Raw genomic sequence first — 18,236 nt, 5'->3', positions numbered from 1 at the left:
AAATATATCAGATCAACATTGTCTACTCAAACAACCTTATCCCAAAGGGCGCTGTTTACATGTGTTCTTGATAAAAGTCAAACAACAATCTCTATACTTTACTATTGCTGTAATTATTGTTGTAATTGCCAAATAAAATAATGCTATGCCACATATACATGCTACATATATCATACTCTGATCTACATACTCTACACTCTATAAACATATCCACGAATAAACACCAGACATTAATTCATATAAATTATATAAATATCAATAATAACCCCCCATACAGGCGTCACCACAGCAGAAGACAAGACAAGCCCGCTTACTTGTCCTTGTGCTTGATGCTCTCTGCCAACCCTCAGTAGATCTGGTGCAGTGTTTACCGCTATTTCCACGAACGTTGTCAAACCTTGCCAGTGTTGCCTCAGCTGCTCAATCTCCTAATGTTGATGCAGGTGAAGCAGTTGTTCTGTAAATATTTAGGAAACACTAGTTTGTAAGCATCAATTAATATTTTGCATCAAACTAAGTAGGAATTCAAATTAAATTACTTTTGCCACCAGAAATAATGTAATATAGACTTTTTTGGCTACTCTGGTATATAACTTATTTCCAATCTGCAACCTGCAAACCCTATTAGGACATAAAAATAATATGTTTTTTAAAATGGAAAACAGGTAAAGGAAACAGTTTGATTTTTTTAAATATGACACAAAACGACATTAACCAGTATTTTTACACCCAGTGGACCACCACCCCACCCACATAGAGACTCCCGTGTCATCTGCTGCTGGTTTCTACGACGTAGCTCACTCATTGGTCGAAATAGCTTGCCTCTCCACCAATGAGAAGACAGAACAAAAAAGAAAAATTCCTTTACAGATTTCACCGAACAAAAAGGTTTGTTTTTAGTTTTCGGTACTTTTTTTCACATTGTGGGCAAGATACCTAGCCGCAATTGCTCCAATCCTTTATGGGTTGTCTTAATTGTTAACCAAACACTAAGAAAGAAACATCACCCACAAAGTTGCGTATGTGGTAACTTGTATATGGGCAAGAGATGTATGAAATAGAACACCTGTGTTATAATGACCTCACCCATATATAATATTTGATAAATAATATTATTTTATTTCCAGTTCAATCGATTGCTCCTTGATCCACACGAGGCAGTAGTGAGCAGCACATGTAAACTACTCGTCACCTTGACCTCTGACCTTTCATACAGAGCTGTTGAAACAAACAGTTCGTTATCGTTAACCGATGACACGTTTAAATCGGATAAATCAATATTCACAATATACAGGTAACAAATTTCAAATTTATCTTTTTTTAAAATATTATTTATAATGGTATGTCTGTTCAACGTCACTGTTGCATCGTAACCAATACCGGTGCTTTGTCCGGCGCAGCGGCAAAGTGGTTAGCGCTTGCCTGTAACCCAGAGCGCCAGAGGTAATGAGTTCAAGGTTCGACGCTGCTACCACTGTGGGCGTATGTGTCCTTGGGCAAGACACTTAACAACAATTGCTTCAACCAAGTGGTCACTAATGGGTTGTCTAAATTATCAACCATATAAAAAATTATTTAAAATAAATGGAATGCTGGCACAAGGTGTGTGAAAACCTGTGTTGTAACAACTGTCATTTTCTGGCCACGTTGGGATAAAGAAGGGTAAAGTTCACATTCGTTCATTCGTACTGATTAAGTTGGTATATGTATCATTGAACAAGACAGTTACGGAAATTGCTTCAGTAGTCCCTTATTGGTTATAGCCCTCTGGGTGTTTGGGTAATGGGCTTTTATGTTTGTATTGATACTGATCAAATCTTTTATATAAACCTTTACATATTATTGCTAACTTTGTATTTAGATTGGACCTTCATAGGTTTAACAAAGTTGGCCCATTACCACAACACTCAGGGTGCTACAACCCATTTAGTTGTCACTGGGTTGTAGCAATGTCTTTAAGTGTATTTAAGGACACATTCATCTACCCAATAATATGATGATTCAACTTTGTATTTAGATTCGACCACCCTCCTGTCCATCGTAACTGGAAGACAGGCAACGGAACACCTGATGCCATTTGTTTCAATGTAGAAGCCACAGGTGTTTATGTCGTTGGGTTTGGTGTGTACGGGGGTGGGCACGAGGATCATAGATATGAGATTGAACTTTTTGAACAGGTGGGTTGTGCAGCGATGTTTCTTCCAATTTGTATGAATTAGAATAGTTAGAATTTACAATTGCCTGTGCAAAACTATAAAGATAAAAAAAGAATAATTGTGAGTTTATAGACAAGATGCAAGAACGCGACAGTGTTTATGGAACACCTAATATGACTGACTAATTTGTATTCGCCACAGTGTCTTGATTTGTTTTATGTGATGTTTATTCTTAGTAGGGTTTATAGCATGTTATAATCGACAGTGAGCATAACTGTATGAATACATCATGTTTATAAAAAGATACCTATGTTAAAACTCAATAGTAAACAGGGTGTATTATTACACTCTTATTTTCAATACCTATTTTTATGCTTTAATCTCTTAAAATATTTATGAATTTGGTGAAAGTGTTTCCAAATTATTTGTTCACCTATTTATATTCATTGCAACCACCAGAATGGAAACGGTGGTTGGGAAACACTGGACCTCATGAAAGGAACTTATAGATCACATGATTATGGGAAGGATCACGTGATAAATGTGATGACAAATAAACCAATCAGCATCAAGGTAAGGGTTGGATGATACGATGTGGATGTCTATGGGTGTATAGGTGTCCGTTTGGGTATCTATGGGAAATAACATTACATTTTTAATTCGAATACAAATTAAAATTAAAAACTATTTTTTAAATACAATATTAAAGAAACTAGTAAAGTTAAAGGTTAAGAATTAACAGCAAAACGTCAGTTGTTAAAACATGATGTAGATCAAATATATATTATTCTTTTAAAGGGAAGAAAAAGTAAGATTATTGTTATATGTTTACTGAAGAGTATGTTCGTAGAGCAACATGAAAACATAATTATTGAATATTTTCCAAAAACATTTGCCACATTAAATGCAGCAAGCTTAAAAATTATTGCAGAAATCTCAGATATATTCGATAAGGCTTCGTAACTACGGCGGACGTACATGTAATGGGGTACATGGGAAAGCATCAGTGAAGGGGCCAGATGGGACAAAGTTTAATTTCACCCACTGCCCACAGTCAAGTAATGGAACAACTGTGAGAAGGGGGCAGTTACCTTCAATTCTATATCGCAGGTGAGTTTCTTTGTTAAGATAAAGTGTGAAAATATCATTCTAAATTGATTGATTGAATAAAGTTGACATCAGATATGGAATTATTGGTTTGTTGAAACCACGTTTATAAAGCGTGTTCAACTTCTAATTTTAAATATATTTCTATGTCTCCTAGTTTTCCATATTCTGTTTATGTTTCTTTAGTATAAAATTTGTTTTCTGAATAAAAACTTTTTACACCAACTCCTCAGAACTCCGTCAGATGATGAGCTCCCTGCCTCCCCCGGTGACAAGTGGGTTGGCACGGCAACCACCCCGGCAACAGCGGGATTAGCTTACCAACGACACGCGCTTAATATTCTCGCACTTGTCTCCGAATCAGCCATAGAAATCTTCAACACTGTTGGCTCGGAAGACGAGAACGAGATCGCTGAGCTCGAAAACGAGATTGAGAACTTGCAAGTTGATTCTGATTCTGATAATGATCTGGAGCTTAATCAGGATGCATTACATGGGTCCTCCGGAGCAATAGTGAAGAGGAACATCTCCACTGAGAAGATGACTTGCAAGAGAATGCTGGGTTCAAAGCTTGTGTCGTATCTTCTGCCAAATTTATTCTCAAATATAGGTATGTAGAATTGATAGTTATATATGCAGAATTTTTATATATTTGAATAGTTTCTGGTGTTTTGTTTTGCTACAATACTGTTTTTATATATTCTATTCTACCTTAGTGATTTAAGCTTGACCAATCACCCTGACACCTAGGGTCAAATGTAGGTATGTTTGGTAGAGGTTTCAATATATGGGTAATGTGCATGTGTTTGATTACTTTCTGTTGTTGCATTGTTACCAAAGTATTGCTTAAAATAACATAACACATACCAGGTCTCTATTTTCTTTTTTGTCCCTGAATTAATAAAAAGTGATTTTTAGTGGACGTAGAGTATTAAATCTTAAAATATCCGTATTATTTTCTATTCTGTATGAGTGAGGTCCGTGAGGACCTGGGATTTAGGCCAGACTTGGCCCATTACCCCAACACCCTTGTACGTCCAGAAGTGACGTGCTCGCGGTAGTGAAGTTCTTTCTTCATGTTCCGACTATAGTGTTCCGACCAAGTTCCGTTTTCCGTCCCGATTTCTGACTTGCGGGACCCCATCTGCGGACTATATCTTTTAACTCGTTCTCACACTATTCGCGAACATCAGTAGTATTATTTCAGTATTATTTGCAAAAAGTGTGCAAAAATTTGCAAAAAAATTTGCTCCTGGTTTAAAACAGTAATAAAATTGTATTAATATCAATTATTTATCCCCGCTATATCATCCAGGTGTCCTAGTGAGAAGGAACGCCCATTGCTCCGTTGAAGTCATGGATTTGATCCGCGATCTTCTCCCTCCTCTCATCAACATCCAGAGGACCGTTTCCGATGAAAAGAAGAAATCGGATCCCGAGAGTTTCACGTTGGTGGTTGAGAGCAAACATCCATACAAAGCTGCGTCTGTTATTGAGCATAGGGTGGGTTGTTATTGTTTGTGACTATTTGTATTCAAAGATTCTAACTATAAGATATCATTGTGTATGTTTATTGTTACTTATTTAATTTTTACTGGAACTTTTGCAACTGTAATTACTATTGCATATTTTTTTGTGACTTTAATATTTTATAGGTCTTTTGATAATCAAATATAGAAAAAGGAGTTAATTTTAAACAAAAGAATAATGATACGATTTGAGTGAAATATTTATCTAACATTTCATTAGATTTTATGAGCATTAGGTTCACAGAATTTATCACAGTTATTACAGTTGTAAAAACAAACCCCATATTGTACCCTAAACTAATGGTTTGTTTATTGTTACATGCACCATTTATTGTGAAATGTCACCTGAATCTAGATTTTACCAACCACTATTAAACATTAACCACTATCTATTTAACATTATTATTACCATAGACTAATAGTTTATTAGTTTGTTATTGTTGCATGAACATACATTGTGTTCTTTAACCTTAATTTAAATTCCATAATCCACTGCAATATTAACTCCTCAAACACTATATGCTAATACATTGTGTATTGTTGCATGCACCATATATTCCATAATGTTGCTTACCCTGTAATAACCCCCATGCACCCCAGGCCACCTTCCAACCGTGTGTAAGTTGGATGGTGCTGGAATTCAACAACCGGTGTCAAACTGGTCAACCAGAGGATTTTCTCCAACTATATTTACCACCATCCAACACTGAACATACATTGAATCCAGTGCTTAATAAAATGAGCCAGGATAAAAACTGGCCACAGAATTCAATTCTATTGCCAGGTATGGGGAAATGTACTCTGTTTTTGCATTATATTAAATAGTTTGTTAGAACCTCTTATACATTGTTTTAGGCCTAATTTATATATTATAACAGATAGTGAAGTTATAATATATAAACTAAATTAACAAATTATGTGTGGTTGAATGCTTTAAGTCTGTTAAATTATACCATAGATAAAGAATATATTCATTCAGCCCTTTGAAGCTTTTTTAAATTATAATTTATCAGCACTTTCTAATATTGGTTGTGTTTCACCTTTGTCTTATTTTCCCAGGGCATGAAGTTGTATTCAGGCTTGAAACAGCATCAGATTACACCAACTCTAGTGAACAGAAGCCCCACTTATTCTATGGCTTCAGATGTGTTATTACTGGTATGTGTGTTTAGATTTATATATTCTATTCTACAAAGCTAAGCAGCAACAGAAAATGCACCCAGGCATCTGGGGAACTTGGATAAAAGTTAATTGGCCTATTTTATTCTGTATGGGTAAGGTCCTTTTCAAGGACATGGGATTTAGACAAAATTTGGCCATTATTTCAAACACCCAGGAAGCTTATGTAAATCGTTCATTCGACCATTGTGACTCCGTTCGTGATCCCATCCATAACTCAGTTGCTCCCCATAAAATATAAAAATGGTTTAGAATAAGATTATCATAGTAAGTTTGGAAATTTTCAGCTACCCTACTAAGTATCAACCTAATGTCTCACCACACCCCAGGTTACCAGACCCTCCCTGATAGTTGTGCAGACGAAGGTTTATGTTTAGTGAGCGAGATGATCAACGTAGCAGGTTTTGCTTCCATTAACCTGATGAAGGTTCATTTCCAGCTGTGGGCAGGTGGGTGGGTTTGTGTTAAACAGGATATTTCGCAATGAAAGTTGTTATAACCATGCATATAGATAATTATTTTTATATATACAATAAGGTAACTAAAGGTGTTATCAAAAAAGCCACAGCTGTTAACAACACAAAAATAAGATGCTCTTATATACAATATACATTTCCTATTTTTTTTTATGATTTTGTTATGATTTTTTATGATTAAGGTGGAACTAGAATTTGTTTTAACTATGATGTCATAATAATCATTCACAGAGGATGAGAGTGAGAGCAATTTCTCCTCGCTCTCATTAGATGAGCAAGAGGACCGTCGTGAACACTTAAAGGCGATAGAGAGCACAGCATCCGTTACATTAGAACATCATCCATCGTTATTCTTACCTGGTTTGCATTTGGATAGTTTCCCTGGTGCATCAGAAGCTTTAACAGGTAACTTGGGGCATTATTTTATATGTCTACAACTACATTTATGTTTTAGAAAGAGTATTTTTGAATAATTTTAAAGATTAATTTATGAACCAACGACATTGCAAATATGACTTTTCTGAGTGTGAAGCACCCATTTTTAAATTTGTTGCTGTTGTTGCCAGAAATAATTTACATTTTTCCAACTATATAGGAAACCTCCCAATAAGCGAAGGATCCAAAGAACGAACTTTCCTTCTTGATTTTGTATCGGCAACACCTGAGACAAGTGGTGGAAGATTGGCAAGGTGAGGGGTTATATTGAGCTGGGGGGGTATATTGAGCTGGGGGGTTATATTGTGCTGGGGGGGGTATATTGAGCTGGGGGGAGGGGTTATATTGAGCTAGGGGGGGGGGGGTATATTGAGCTGGCTACTTGAAATTTGGTTAGTTTCACTTCCATGTAGTGTATGGTAGGGTGTTGGTATTTGGTTGGGTTATCTGCATTTTAACGAATGACATTTAATATTGGCTTGGTTTGGGTTTTATGTGTTGTGTATGTTATTACATAATATTCGTGTTAGCTAGAATACATCAATGATTTTCGGAAAAAATGTGAAAATTGTCTAATAACTCTTTACAAAATTTAAGGGTCCTTGCTTTTTTATGTTTAAAAAATATAAGGTATTGGTCAGCATATAACATTTTGACATTTTGTCGTTATATCAAAGTCAAAGTATTGTACTTGGTCTAACATTTACTTTGTTTTTCCATTCTGATAATAAAAATATTTATATATTTAACAACTTATATATTCCCCAATGTTTATATTAACTTGTAAAAATATGAATGTACATAAACTTGACCACTTACATCCAGATGGTTACAACCCGATTCTTACGTTGATCCTTCGAACTGTCTCCTTCGTTTGAACACCAAGACACTGATCCACACACTGCCAACATCTATTACTATTATTACAAGGGACCAATATGGAAAGTCAGTCCATGTACCAACACTTAAAGTTGAATTGTCAGCCAGACCACATTCGGCTGCTAATATGCACGCCAATGTTGGTGTAATTGGTGAGTTATGTGAAGCTGTGAAAAATATAAGTTCCACAACTTATTGTTGCCTGGCGGCCATTTTGTGTCAAAAATAACTTGGTGGGTATATGAAAAATGCATATTTTTGGTAAATTGAAAGAACAGTAAGACTTATTTATTTTAATGAATTCAAAGTATAAAAAAAGTTGTTTGTTATCTAGTGAAGCAAAAAATTAAAAACAAAATATAAAAGCCGTTATTTTATGACATTTTGGCTAGATAATAGTGGTAATTTTATACTTTTATGTAAAAAAATGTTGAAAAACATTATAAGCTTAGCTGTATTTTAACAATGTCACCAAAGATCTTACTTGGAACGTACAAACGTTTCATCTATGACTTCTTATAAATAACTCTTGTTTCTTCCTTTATATAAAAATGTTTGGAAAACTATGAACTGTATTATAGCAATATCATCCTATTTTTTTAATCAACAAGTCTAACTTTCTTATATTTTACTTTGTACAACAACTACACATAACCCAGGTCCCTTATACGCAGCCACCCCCGATATATCACCCACCACGCCGACCCCATCGTTTGAAGCGAGATATGAAGTCACAAAACACCGGGATTCCAAATATCATTCAATCACTATGATGAGAGCTTATAAGAAATATTCATTTGAAGAACTAAGGCTTGCGTACCCACTCAAGAAAACTTTGAAAACTGAGACAATACTTGTGGCTGGGGTGGGAGATGGTGGGTAGCTTGTTGTTGGTTTGTTTGTAGTTTTGGATGAAAATTAAACTGTTATTATTAGTAAACTGTTTTGCCCAGGCGCCGTGGAATAGTGGTTAGCGCGCCTGCATGTAACCCAGAGGTAATGGGTTCAAGGCCCGACCCTGCCACCAATGTGGGCGTTAGGGCGTTAGTGTCCTTGGGCAAGACACTTAACGGCAATTGCTCTAACACATTGGTCACTAATGGTTGTCCTAATTATCGGCTATACATAAAAATATTTTTAAATAATCCCCCTAAAAATAATCACTCACAAAGTAACATACATGGTAACTCGTAAGCTGGCACGAGGTGTAGTAGCACCGGTATTATAACGACTGTCATTTCCGGCCATGCAAGGGTAAAGTAAGTTACTTACATTTATTATGAGGATTTAGGCCACAGTTGGCTCTTCCAAAAAGTACTTCTTATAAGAAATGCTTAATTAAAAAAAGCTACAAAAAGGATAAGAGACTTTAATAACATTAAGTAATATAAGAGAAAAAGGGAGAAATCCCCCATATAGAATAGAAGGAAAACCGGATAGGGTAATAACATTCATAATGCGTGTGTACACAATACTAAAGCTACTATAAAATAAAGGGGTATTTGTAAGAACAAAGGAAAATATGAAAAAAAAGTGTAATACATTCAAAAGATGCTTGTACCACTAAAAACTTAACAAAATTTTCTTCTCACAGGTGTATAAAAAGTTGTAAATGTGCAAAATGCTTATTTGAATAAAACATTAAATGGTTTAGTTATAAAAGTCACTTTAATAACATTATATAATAAGAAAATTGATAATATTTAAAATGTATGTGTACAACATAAATCGATAGGCAATGGGGAGCTTTAATAACATATCTCACAGGTGTGTACCGCGCTACATGGATTCCATCCCTAGTATCAACATACACGTTACAAGTTACACTGGATCAAAAGTTGAAAGGTCCTCGTCATATAGTGGATGTTGTGGAAGCTCCTCATGGATGCACGGAACAACCTCGGTTACCTACCAACCACTTGGTGGAGGCATCAAGCACCAAGTTACGAAGGTTTGCGACGAGAAATAGTAGAGGATTGAGAATAAGAAGCAACCCTACTCTACAAAGCCCACAGGTGTTTAGTTCTGTTCTACATAAATATCGTAATTTTCACCTTTAGTATCTGTTTACATGGCTAAGGTCCCGCAGCGTGGCTTGCTATTTGTTCCATATGGTTAAAATCCCGCATCGTAGGATGTTATGGGTGCCTGGATTTAGGCCAGAATTGTCTCATTACCCCTGAATAGAATAGAATGGAATGCTATGGCTAAGATTGATAAGTGGATTAGTGTAAAATAAAGTAGTGTGAAAAGTAGCGAAAAGCAGTACATTGGTGAAAGTAGTGTGAAAATGCGAAAGTAGTGTGAAAGTAGTGAATTGCAATCTATAAATGTCATGTTTCTGTTAATAAATCTGGTGTAACATTGTTGGGATGTAGTTGCACTTGGTGTATATATATCTTCTGATATTCTTTGTATGTCTAATTTAGTATAATACAATGAGACAAGATAAATGCCCTTAGCACAAAACATTTCTTATTTACACAGCGTGTTTTAACAAAAAACTAATTAACCTAATATACCACATATAGTGTTACCCCTCCACCCCTCTTAACAGATTGGCTTGTTAAAATATGATGACATCATTGAGTTTACGGAAGAGATTCGTAACACCGATGGTTCGTGGGTTAAACTCGGCAAGGTAATTTATTACTAACATTATACTTTTTTGTATTTGCTGTTGCTGGCAAGCATTTTGTTAGTTCAAAAACGATTTTCTGGGATTTTTTGTTATTGTTGTCCCAAAGTTGCAAGCAATTTTTATGAAAATAAAAGGACAGTTGTTTCTACATCCTATTTTGATTGGACTAAACTTGACCACTGTGCTAGCGAAATGACCTTTAAGTGTCTTGCCTAAGGACACGTACACCAACAATGCACTTCTTGCTTTATCCCCAATTTCTTTTATTAATACAGTATATGCAACAATAACAATACAATACAGATATGAGAATATTAAAGGACTTGGCGGTAAACAAGATCTGAGTTGACCCAGTAACGGCTGATAAGCAAATACAGCTATACATAACACACAGTTTAAGAATTAACCCCAATTTCATTCCCCCCACCATTATACACAGGCAAGTTGTGATAAATACTGCAGTGATTCAACCATAGTAGACGCATGGTGTATCTCGCATCATAAACATAATGGGAGAACCTTCCTTGTGCCTGTTGAGAAATCAAGCCCAAAAATAGAAGAAGTCGATAAAAAAGATGATCCCACGAAACCTCCTATTGTAGTGGTGAGTATACGTTGTGGTTGTCATATATGCAGGTTCTATGCAGAGGCACTTATGAGGTCCAGGGATTTAGGCCAGAGTTGGCTTATTAACATAAACCATAGCATAGTTTATTGTATATGGGTGTAATCCTACAGCAAGCACACCATGAGACTGATATTTAGGCCTAAGTGGGTCCATTACTGAACTCCTAGAGTGTTACCACTTCACCAGATGCTTAAGTCTGTTTAAAGGGTTTTAAAGAGGTAGTGGAAAGGTGGCCGCCAATGGTAATTTTCAACACAAAAAAAATTACAAAATTTTAAAATTCAAAAATTTTAACTTTCAATCTGTACCTCCAGGATCAAGCTTCATCCGCCCAACAACATCCCTCCTTCAGCTCCTCTCTCTTCGGAGCATCTTCATCCACTCCATCCAAATCCTCCGATCTCTTCCCCACCCTTTTCAGCCCAACTGCTCCGAAGACAAAGGACTTCAGAGGATCAGGGGAATACCAAGTGATAAAGTGTGGGGTGGCGGGGCATAACATTCGATACAATCCTAATATTAAATCCCCACCAATAGGTAAGCACCTTTGATTTTTTGATCTGGATTGAAGCAATGCATAGAAAAATATGAAAAATATTGATACCTGAAGGTTCATAGGTGATAACTTGTAAGCGTGGTTTATTAAACAATAACGAAGTGTATTAAACAGAATACCCAACTTCTGAATTGCCCTGCCATGAAAGGACAAATAAGTTACGTTACATGATAACTTGTAAGCTATCACAGGTGTATAAACAGTACACCTGTGTTTAACTTCTAAATTACACAGCTAGGCCAGGATAAACAAGGCACATTTCATGGTCAATCTACATATTAATATATACCGCACGATATATATATACAACCAGTGGCGCAGCCAAAAAAAATAAGGGGGAGGGTTTTAATCAGAAAATTTTTCAAACAATTTTTTTTTTACATTTAAAAAAAATTTTTTTTTTTGGTTTAAAAGTGGGGAGTCACGACCCCCGAAACCCCCATGGCTGCGCCACTGCATACAACCATGTATATCATCCACAGGTAAACTTGTATCAGGGAATTCCTTCATGTCTGTTGATGTAACCACAGATAAAACAGGAATCTGGCTTCTTATGCATTCAACACAACTTACTAAGTAAGTTATAGATATCAATACTGTTAATAATACATTACATTGTTAACTGTGAACCTGGCATCTGTATTCCATGGTATGTGGTAAATAAGTAGCTTGTTTAAGTGTATTGTAACATCAAGTGTAATAATATGCAATGAAGTTCCAAATTTTATGGTAATTATTTAAGTAATATGAATGCACTTTATAAAAGATGATACGGTCAATTCCGACCTAAATATCAGGTCTCGTGGCACGCTGTAGGACCTCATCTATATAGTGGTTATGGTTACAGACTTAAGGGTTATAAGGGTTGTCTTGTGTAACTTTTTCTGGTCCCACCAGAATTCTTGGCTTTCCATCCACACAGTTTCCTAAAATTTCCACGTACTCCCAGGTTCTGTCTCGAAGCTCAAGAAGCTGGTCATGGCTGGACGCTCGCAGTCACGCATGACGGCACGCAGTACCTTCAGTCTGTTTCTCGCAAATCTAGATCTTCAACAAACCTCAACACCCCGGAAACAAGCGTGAACCTCAACGTTAACATGTCTAACGGATCATTGAGTGAATCAGCCATCAGAGGAGCAGCTCTTGCTAAACTTACCAACCCTTTCACTGATCCTCAGTCTAAAGATGGAGATGCAGTTGATCTTCTCCTCGCATCCAGTCCCAGCTTCAAGGATCATCCAGAGGAAGGGAGGAAGTTGGAGGTTGATGATCCTTCATCTCACTTAAAGGAGAAGATAAAGAAACATCATCGATCGTCTTCAGATTCGGAAGTCCAAAGATCGCTCAAGAGCAAAACTAATGGTAATTCAGACTGCTATTATTGTATTCTACTTGGGTAAGGTCCTGCAGTGGCCACTCCATGAAACTGTGATTTAGGCAGGCACATTATCCAAATTGGGGTTGTTAAGTTACTTTTTTATTAGTTGATAATGTATCTAAGTGGTTGCTCTTTCCAATCATTCTCCAATCTTTGCATACTAATACTATGCTAAGGAAAATAATAGCATAAAAATTTTAAATTAAAACATATAATGTTATTTAATGTCCCCTTGTTTCTAAAAATATGCCTTCTCAATTTTATATCTATGTCTAGGTTTTTTATATCCGACTTTTTTTTCTTTTTCCAGGTGAAAAGAAACTACCGGACCCTCTCTCGTCTCTTCGTGGTCGATCCTCCAGCGCAACTTCCAACACTAGGAGTCACTCTTCACCACGAACGAAGAAAACTTCCCACAATGCTCCGCTGCAACGAACTGCATCCTCGCAGAGGTTGGAGCGCGGGGGGCGTAAGTCGAGTTTAGGAAGACGTGATTCTGGGTCCTCCGATGGTGCAAAGAAGAAGACATTGAAGAAGTCTCCCACTAAGAAGACGACTGCATCCACATCAAAAGAAGTTGCAAAATCATTGAAGGATCATCCTAATGATGGGGCGAGATCGAAATCTATTCGTGGGGGAGTAAAAAAAGTTGAGGTAGCCCACATGAACGGTGGTGAGGATATCCCGTTCATTGATGATGTCGTAGACGTTGAAGGAAATATCTTATCTCCGAGTAAACAACCTGTCAATCAAACCAAGCTCTCTACTGCAGCTAGTGGTGCAATTCCTAAGAAGGAGAATCCACGTTCAAAGATGTTTCATTCACAGTAAGTAACAGGTTTTAAATTTTAGTAAAAGGGTGCTGTTATAAATATATATAAAATAGTGACTTATATATTCTGAAAAACTTGATAATATTTGTTTATTATTCACTTTTATTAAAAACTTTTAACTTTGTTTTCAGATTAAAGAAAGAAACTCCAGTCAAGTTGACGAACCAGCAGAAAACTTACCCTCATAAAATAAAGTAAGTAATAAATTTTTTTTCATAAATCCCAAAAAATGTTGTACTTGTAGTTATGTAACCCCAAATTACAGTCAAAATAGTTTAACTAAACTAAAAAATAAAATACTTAAGCCCAAATTAATGATTTTTTTAAAGATTTTTAAATTCTAAATTTTCCCAAAATACTTGAACCAAAATTCCTTACCAGTCGTTCGGAGACTAGTGAAGCTCTATCTCCCCTAGTGGCTGAATGTGCGAGAGCAGTATTTGCAGCGTTTGTATGGCACGAGGGAATTGTACACGACGCTATGGCTTGTTCATCATTCCTTAAATTCAACCGAACTCAGCGTTCACAAATCATGAAGCATGTTACTAATGGTAAGTTGTTGTAAGATCATAATTCTATATCATGAGAGATCATATGGTGTGACATGCAATGGAACCTGGGATCTAAGCCAGAGTTGGCCCAATACCCCACTGTGGGGTAGTTATGCTTTTCACAGGAATTCCCAATTTTTCATCTAATATAACCTTTCGATAGACACTATATCCTATTCTATATGAGTGAAGTCTTCGGCTAGCATTTTGACTAGTGTTGTTGCCTGTTACCTTTGTTTTAACAAGGTTTTACTGTAAAATAAACAATTTAAACTCCATTTTTGTTCCAGTTGTAACTGAAGGGACTTCAACTCCTCGTAGATCAAGTGATACGTCATCTAACACACAAGGTTCTACATTGTGAACTTAACAACCTATATTAAGATTTTTATTGTATTGGCACAGAAAAATTTTAAGTCCTTGTTATAATAATGCTGCTTCAGTTTGGCAGATAACTTATGTAAACAGTAGGCCATTATTACATTTTATCCAGGCTTTATTTTAAAGTATAGCATGGGTAATTTTAATATAATAACATGGTTAATATGTGTGTACAAAACAACCTCATTTTACCGAATATTATATAAATAAATAAAGCCTGTTTAAAACAACCTTACAGAAGGCTCATCAAATGAATGGAGTCAACCACCTGGTACACTGGTGTATCTTGCCATGATATGGGTCAGTCTGTCAGAAACCATCACTAAACTGGCTGTTCGAAACCAGGTAGATATTTATAAAATGTTTTCCGAAACAGCTCTCATGCTGTTTTTTATTCTACCTTTCTATAGCATATTCAGGTTGTCGTCTGAATGAATGTTGGGTCATAACTTGCATTAAGCAATAGACGTTCTGCTTTATACCCATTATGCCGCTTACTAGTTACCACACATTTAACTTTGTGGGTGTTTTTTTATGTTTTTAATGTATGGCGGACAATTTTAAAAAAATGAAAGCATCATCACACATAGGGCTAGATGCAGGTGCTAACCACTATGACATGCTGCCAAAGAACTAATATATAAATACGCTGATGAAGGCATTTTGAATTGGTCATCAAATTGTTGACGCAGTTTTGTCGCAATTACAACAACTTTTCGATCTTTCAGAATTAAATTAATAAACGTATTTGTTCCAGAACCTTCTACCCCCTGTCCCATCCACACACAACCTGAACAGCCAGAAAGACGCGACCACCCCCCCACCATCGAAAGCACCCAAGCGAAAACGAGCCAATATTGTTGCCAACGGTTTCAATGATTTAGAGGTATGAGGTGTAACAAGGGTGAAGTCGTATATTTGCACAATACAGGTATATGGGTCTGGGTATGGGTATAGGTTGGGTTGGGGTATTCTGACATACATCTTACGTCATAACTTACAGAATAAATAGGAATAGAATGTCTAAAATCTGCACACTTATTTTTTGCTTTAAAAAATGAAAAGGGATATAAAAAACCTTATAAAGACAAAATAAATAACAAGTTTTTTTATTTCCCCAAAAAATTTTTCTAAAAATTAACTATTTTCTAAAAAAGAATAAAAATCACTCCTAAACCACCAGTATGATGGTAAAACTGGGTCTCCCTCAGTAAATAGTAGGCATTTAACTTAAGAATAAGAAATACAAAGACATGATGAGATTCCATGATGTCACAATTCAACAGCTTCGTCAGAGAAGAAACAATCAACAACCACCAGCCATTCGTCCGTTTATGCCGTTCCCTACTGTACAAGGTAATGCATTTGATATTATACTGTGTGTTTATGTGTGAAAAATGAGTTTTTAAAACACGCTCTTGTCTGCATGCTGTAACTCGCTGTCCGTTCATGCCCTTTCCTACTGAACAAAGTGATATGTTAGAAAACATTGCACTTAAAGTGAATGTATATGATGGCTAAGGTGTTAGATTTCTCTTATAAAAAAAGCAATTGTCTGCATATTGTAACATACTGTCTATTTATCCCGTTTTCAACTCGCACAAGGTAATACATTAGTAGTTCTATAGCATTTAGATAAATAAATAAATGTATGGCAGCCAACGTTATTTTTGCCCTTATTTTTATGCTACATTAAATATACCAACATTTTTATTAAAATATTATTCTTAGACGGCAGAGGTGACCACTTCAAGGACATTGTGTGCGATCTATGCGACAAGATGCAGCCATACCCAGTTACTTATCATATGAAACAGGTGATTTACCTATTGTACAGTGTTAATTCCCTTTATGTAATTATTACTTTAATACCCATATATACTTAATGAGCGGTTGTATGGCATCGAAGCTTTACGTTTCATCTCATTTCTCTCCCTATACATATACATATATATATATATATATATGTATAGGACTATAGGTAATGGTCTTTTTCTGGTTCCTCTGATATATAAAATATTAAATTACTGTAGAAGCTGAAAAAATAATATTTGACGTAATGCCTGGTAGCAACAGAGTAATTTATATGTATATATATATATGTGTATGATAAGGGTTTATCGTTTATTTACATATGGAATAAAACACGCTAACAACAATCGTAATACTCACGATTCCCTGCATGTAATACATAGTGGAAACCAGGTACTTCCCCCTACCCCCCCATCTCCGCAATATATGTATATATATATATATGTGTTATCATTTATTTACATATATAGCATAAATATGATAGAAAAAAAAATCCTTATCATATATGTATATAAAAGATAAACCCTTTTGTTTCCCTGACAGAGTCACCCTGGTTGTGGGAAGTTCGCTGGAGGTCTTGGTTACAACAGCAGTGGTCATTATTGTGGGGGTTGGGCGGGTGATTGTGGAGATGGGGGGGTAGGGGGAAGTACCTGGTTTCTACTATGTATTACATGCAGGGAATCGTAAGTATTACGATTGTTGTTTGGCGTGTTTTATTCTGTTCTTGTTTAATTTTTCTTGGGTTTATATATTTAGTTGTATTAGTGTTGTTTCTTTGTTAGATTGTGTTCTTGTGTTTTTTTATTATGATAACATGTTCAGTGCTGTGACACAGTGGTTAGCAAGTCTTCCTCTACTCTAGAAGTTACGAGTTTGAGGCTTGCCGTTGCCGCTATGTGGGCATTAAAAAGAAATATATCCTAAAAGTAATCACGCACAATGTCACAAAGTTACATGCGTGATAACTCATAGGCGGCCACGAGGTGTATGAAACAGTAAACCCGTGTTACAACAACTGCCATTGCTCCGCCGTATAAGGATAAATAAGTTACATTTATTTTATGCCTCTTATATAAAACAGACATGAGACACCTGTATTATATTCACCATCTTAACCCAGATATTTGACCAATAAGAAATCAGCCACCTCACCCAGCACATCTAAGAACACCAATGTAAAGAAAGGTTCAAGTAATTGGGCAAATAAGCTGCACAAGTTGCTGCTACAACCAACAAGTGCCCATCAGGTAAGTAGATTTCATTCCTATTGTACATTTATAAAGTTGTACAAATCGATATGCCAGTGATGGGATGTCAGTCACAGTTAACTTGTAGCAAGAATTAGCCTAAAAAAGTTTTGGTTTTTTTTCAAAATTCCAATTTTTTTGGCTCATATCATCTGTAAAGTTCATAAGTTTAATAATGTAGGACTTTAATCATTTTAAATAGAACCATGTGTGTTTACTTTAATTTCACCGTTTAAATAAAGTATTGAATCACTTTAACCTCCCCCCTGTATACCATATAGTGCAGTATATCAACTTAACCGCCATACAGGTTATGAAAGACAATGCAATGTTTCTACTCAACCTTGTAAGTGCAGCACGTGGACCACATCGACTGTTTGAACACAAGAATAAGAATCTATTATCTGGTGAGTGAAATTTAAAGTAAACCACCTACCAACCATAC

General features: G+C 35.9%; 1 protein-coding gene across 7 annotated transcripts in view; it reads left to right on the top strand.

Annotated features, from left to right (window-relative positions):
- LOC149730608 (E3 ubiquitin-protein ligase MYCBP2-like) overlaps positions 1 to 18,236 on the top strand; it is a 65,441-nt gene that overhangs the window by 22,383 nt on the left and 24,822 nt on the right. For 4 of the 7 annotated variants that reach the window (XM_089885574.1, XM_089885573.1, XM_089885571.1 and 1 more), the window contains exons 33-64: positions 278 to 443; positions 734 to 888; positions 1,128 to 1,294; positions 2,018 to 2,177; positions 2,616 to 2,729; positions 3,088 to 3,266; positions 3,497 to 3,873; positions 4,579 to 4,766; positions 5,393 to 5,576; positions 5,852 to 5,950; positions 6,301 to 6,420; positions 6,679 to 6,852; positions 7,043 to 7,136; positions 7,708 to 7,913; positions 8,421 to 8,636; positions 9,529 to 9,776; positions 10,319 to 10,402; positions 10,842 to 11,006; positions 11,345 to 11,567; positions 12,069 to 12,162; positions 12,536 to 12,948; positions 13,275 to 13,791; positions 13,929 to 13,991; positions 14,179 to 14,348; positions 14,639 to 14,698; positions 14,968 to 15,074; positions 15,487 to 15,615; positions 15,965 to 16,085; positions 16,461 to 16,546; positions 17,085 to 17,227; positions 17,665 to 17,791; positions 18,102 to 18,198. In XM_089885574.1, the coding sequence (XP_089741700.1) occupies positions 278 to 443; positions 734 to 888; positions 1,128 to 1,294; positions 2,018 to 2,177; positions 2,616 to 2,729; positions 3,088 to 3,266; positions 3,497 to 3,873; positions 4,579 to 4,766; positions 5,393 to 5,576; positions 5,852 to 5,950; positions 6,301 to 6,420; positions 6,679 to 6,852; positions 7,043 to 7,136; positions 7,708 to 7,913; positions 8,421 to 8,636; positions 9,529 to 9,776; positions 10,319 to 10,402; positions 10,842 to 11,006; positions 11,345 to 11,567; positions 12,069 to 12,162; positions 12,536 to 12,948; positions 13,275 to 13,791; positions 13,929 to 13,991; positions 14,179 to 14,348; positions 14,639 to 14,698; positions 14,968 to 15,074; positions 15,487 to 15,615; positions 15,965 to 16,085; positions 16,461 to 16,546; positions 17,085 to 17,227; positions 17,665 to 17,791; positions 18,102 to 18,198 (5,446 nt within the window). The remainder of the gene's footprint in view (positions 1 to 277; positions 444 to 733; positions 889 to 1,127; positions 1,295 to 2,017; positions 2,178 to 2,615; positions 2,730 to 3,087; positions 3,267 to 3,496; positions 3,874 to 4,578; positions 4,767 to 5,392; positions 5,577 to 5,851; positions 5,951 to 6,300; positions 6,421 to 6,678; positions 6,853 to 7,042; positions 7,137 to 7,707; positions 7,914 to 8,420; positions 8,637 to 9,528; positions 9,777 to 10,318; positions 10,403 to 10,841; positions 11,007 to 11,344; positions 11,568 to 12,068; positions 12,163 to 12,535; positions 12,949 to 13,274; positions 13,792 to 13,928; positions 13,992 to 14,178; positions 14,349 to 14,638; positions 14,699 to 14,967; positions 15,075 to 15,486; positions 15,616 to 15,964; positions 16,086 to 16,460; positions 16,547 to 17,084; positions 17,228 to 17,664; positions 17,792 to 18,101; positions 18,199 to 18,236) is intronic. The other 3 variants (XM_089885577.1, XM_089885572.1, XM_089885576.1) reach the window with 2 other exon arrangements.

The sequence above is a fragment of the Ciona robusta genome, chromosome 9, assembly GCF_009617815.1.
Source record: "Ciona robusta chromosome 9, ASM961781v2".
Classification (NCBI taxonomy): domain Eukaryota; kingdom Metazoa; phylum Chordata; class Ascidiacea; order Phlebobranchia; family Cionidae; genus Ciona; species Ciona robusta.
Note: the sequence above shows the minus strand (reverse complement) of the source record. Positions and strands in the feature narration are given on the sequence as shown.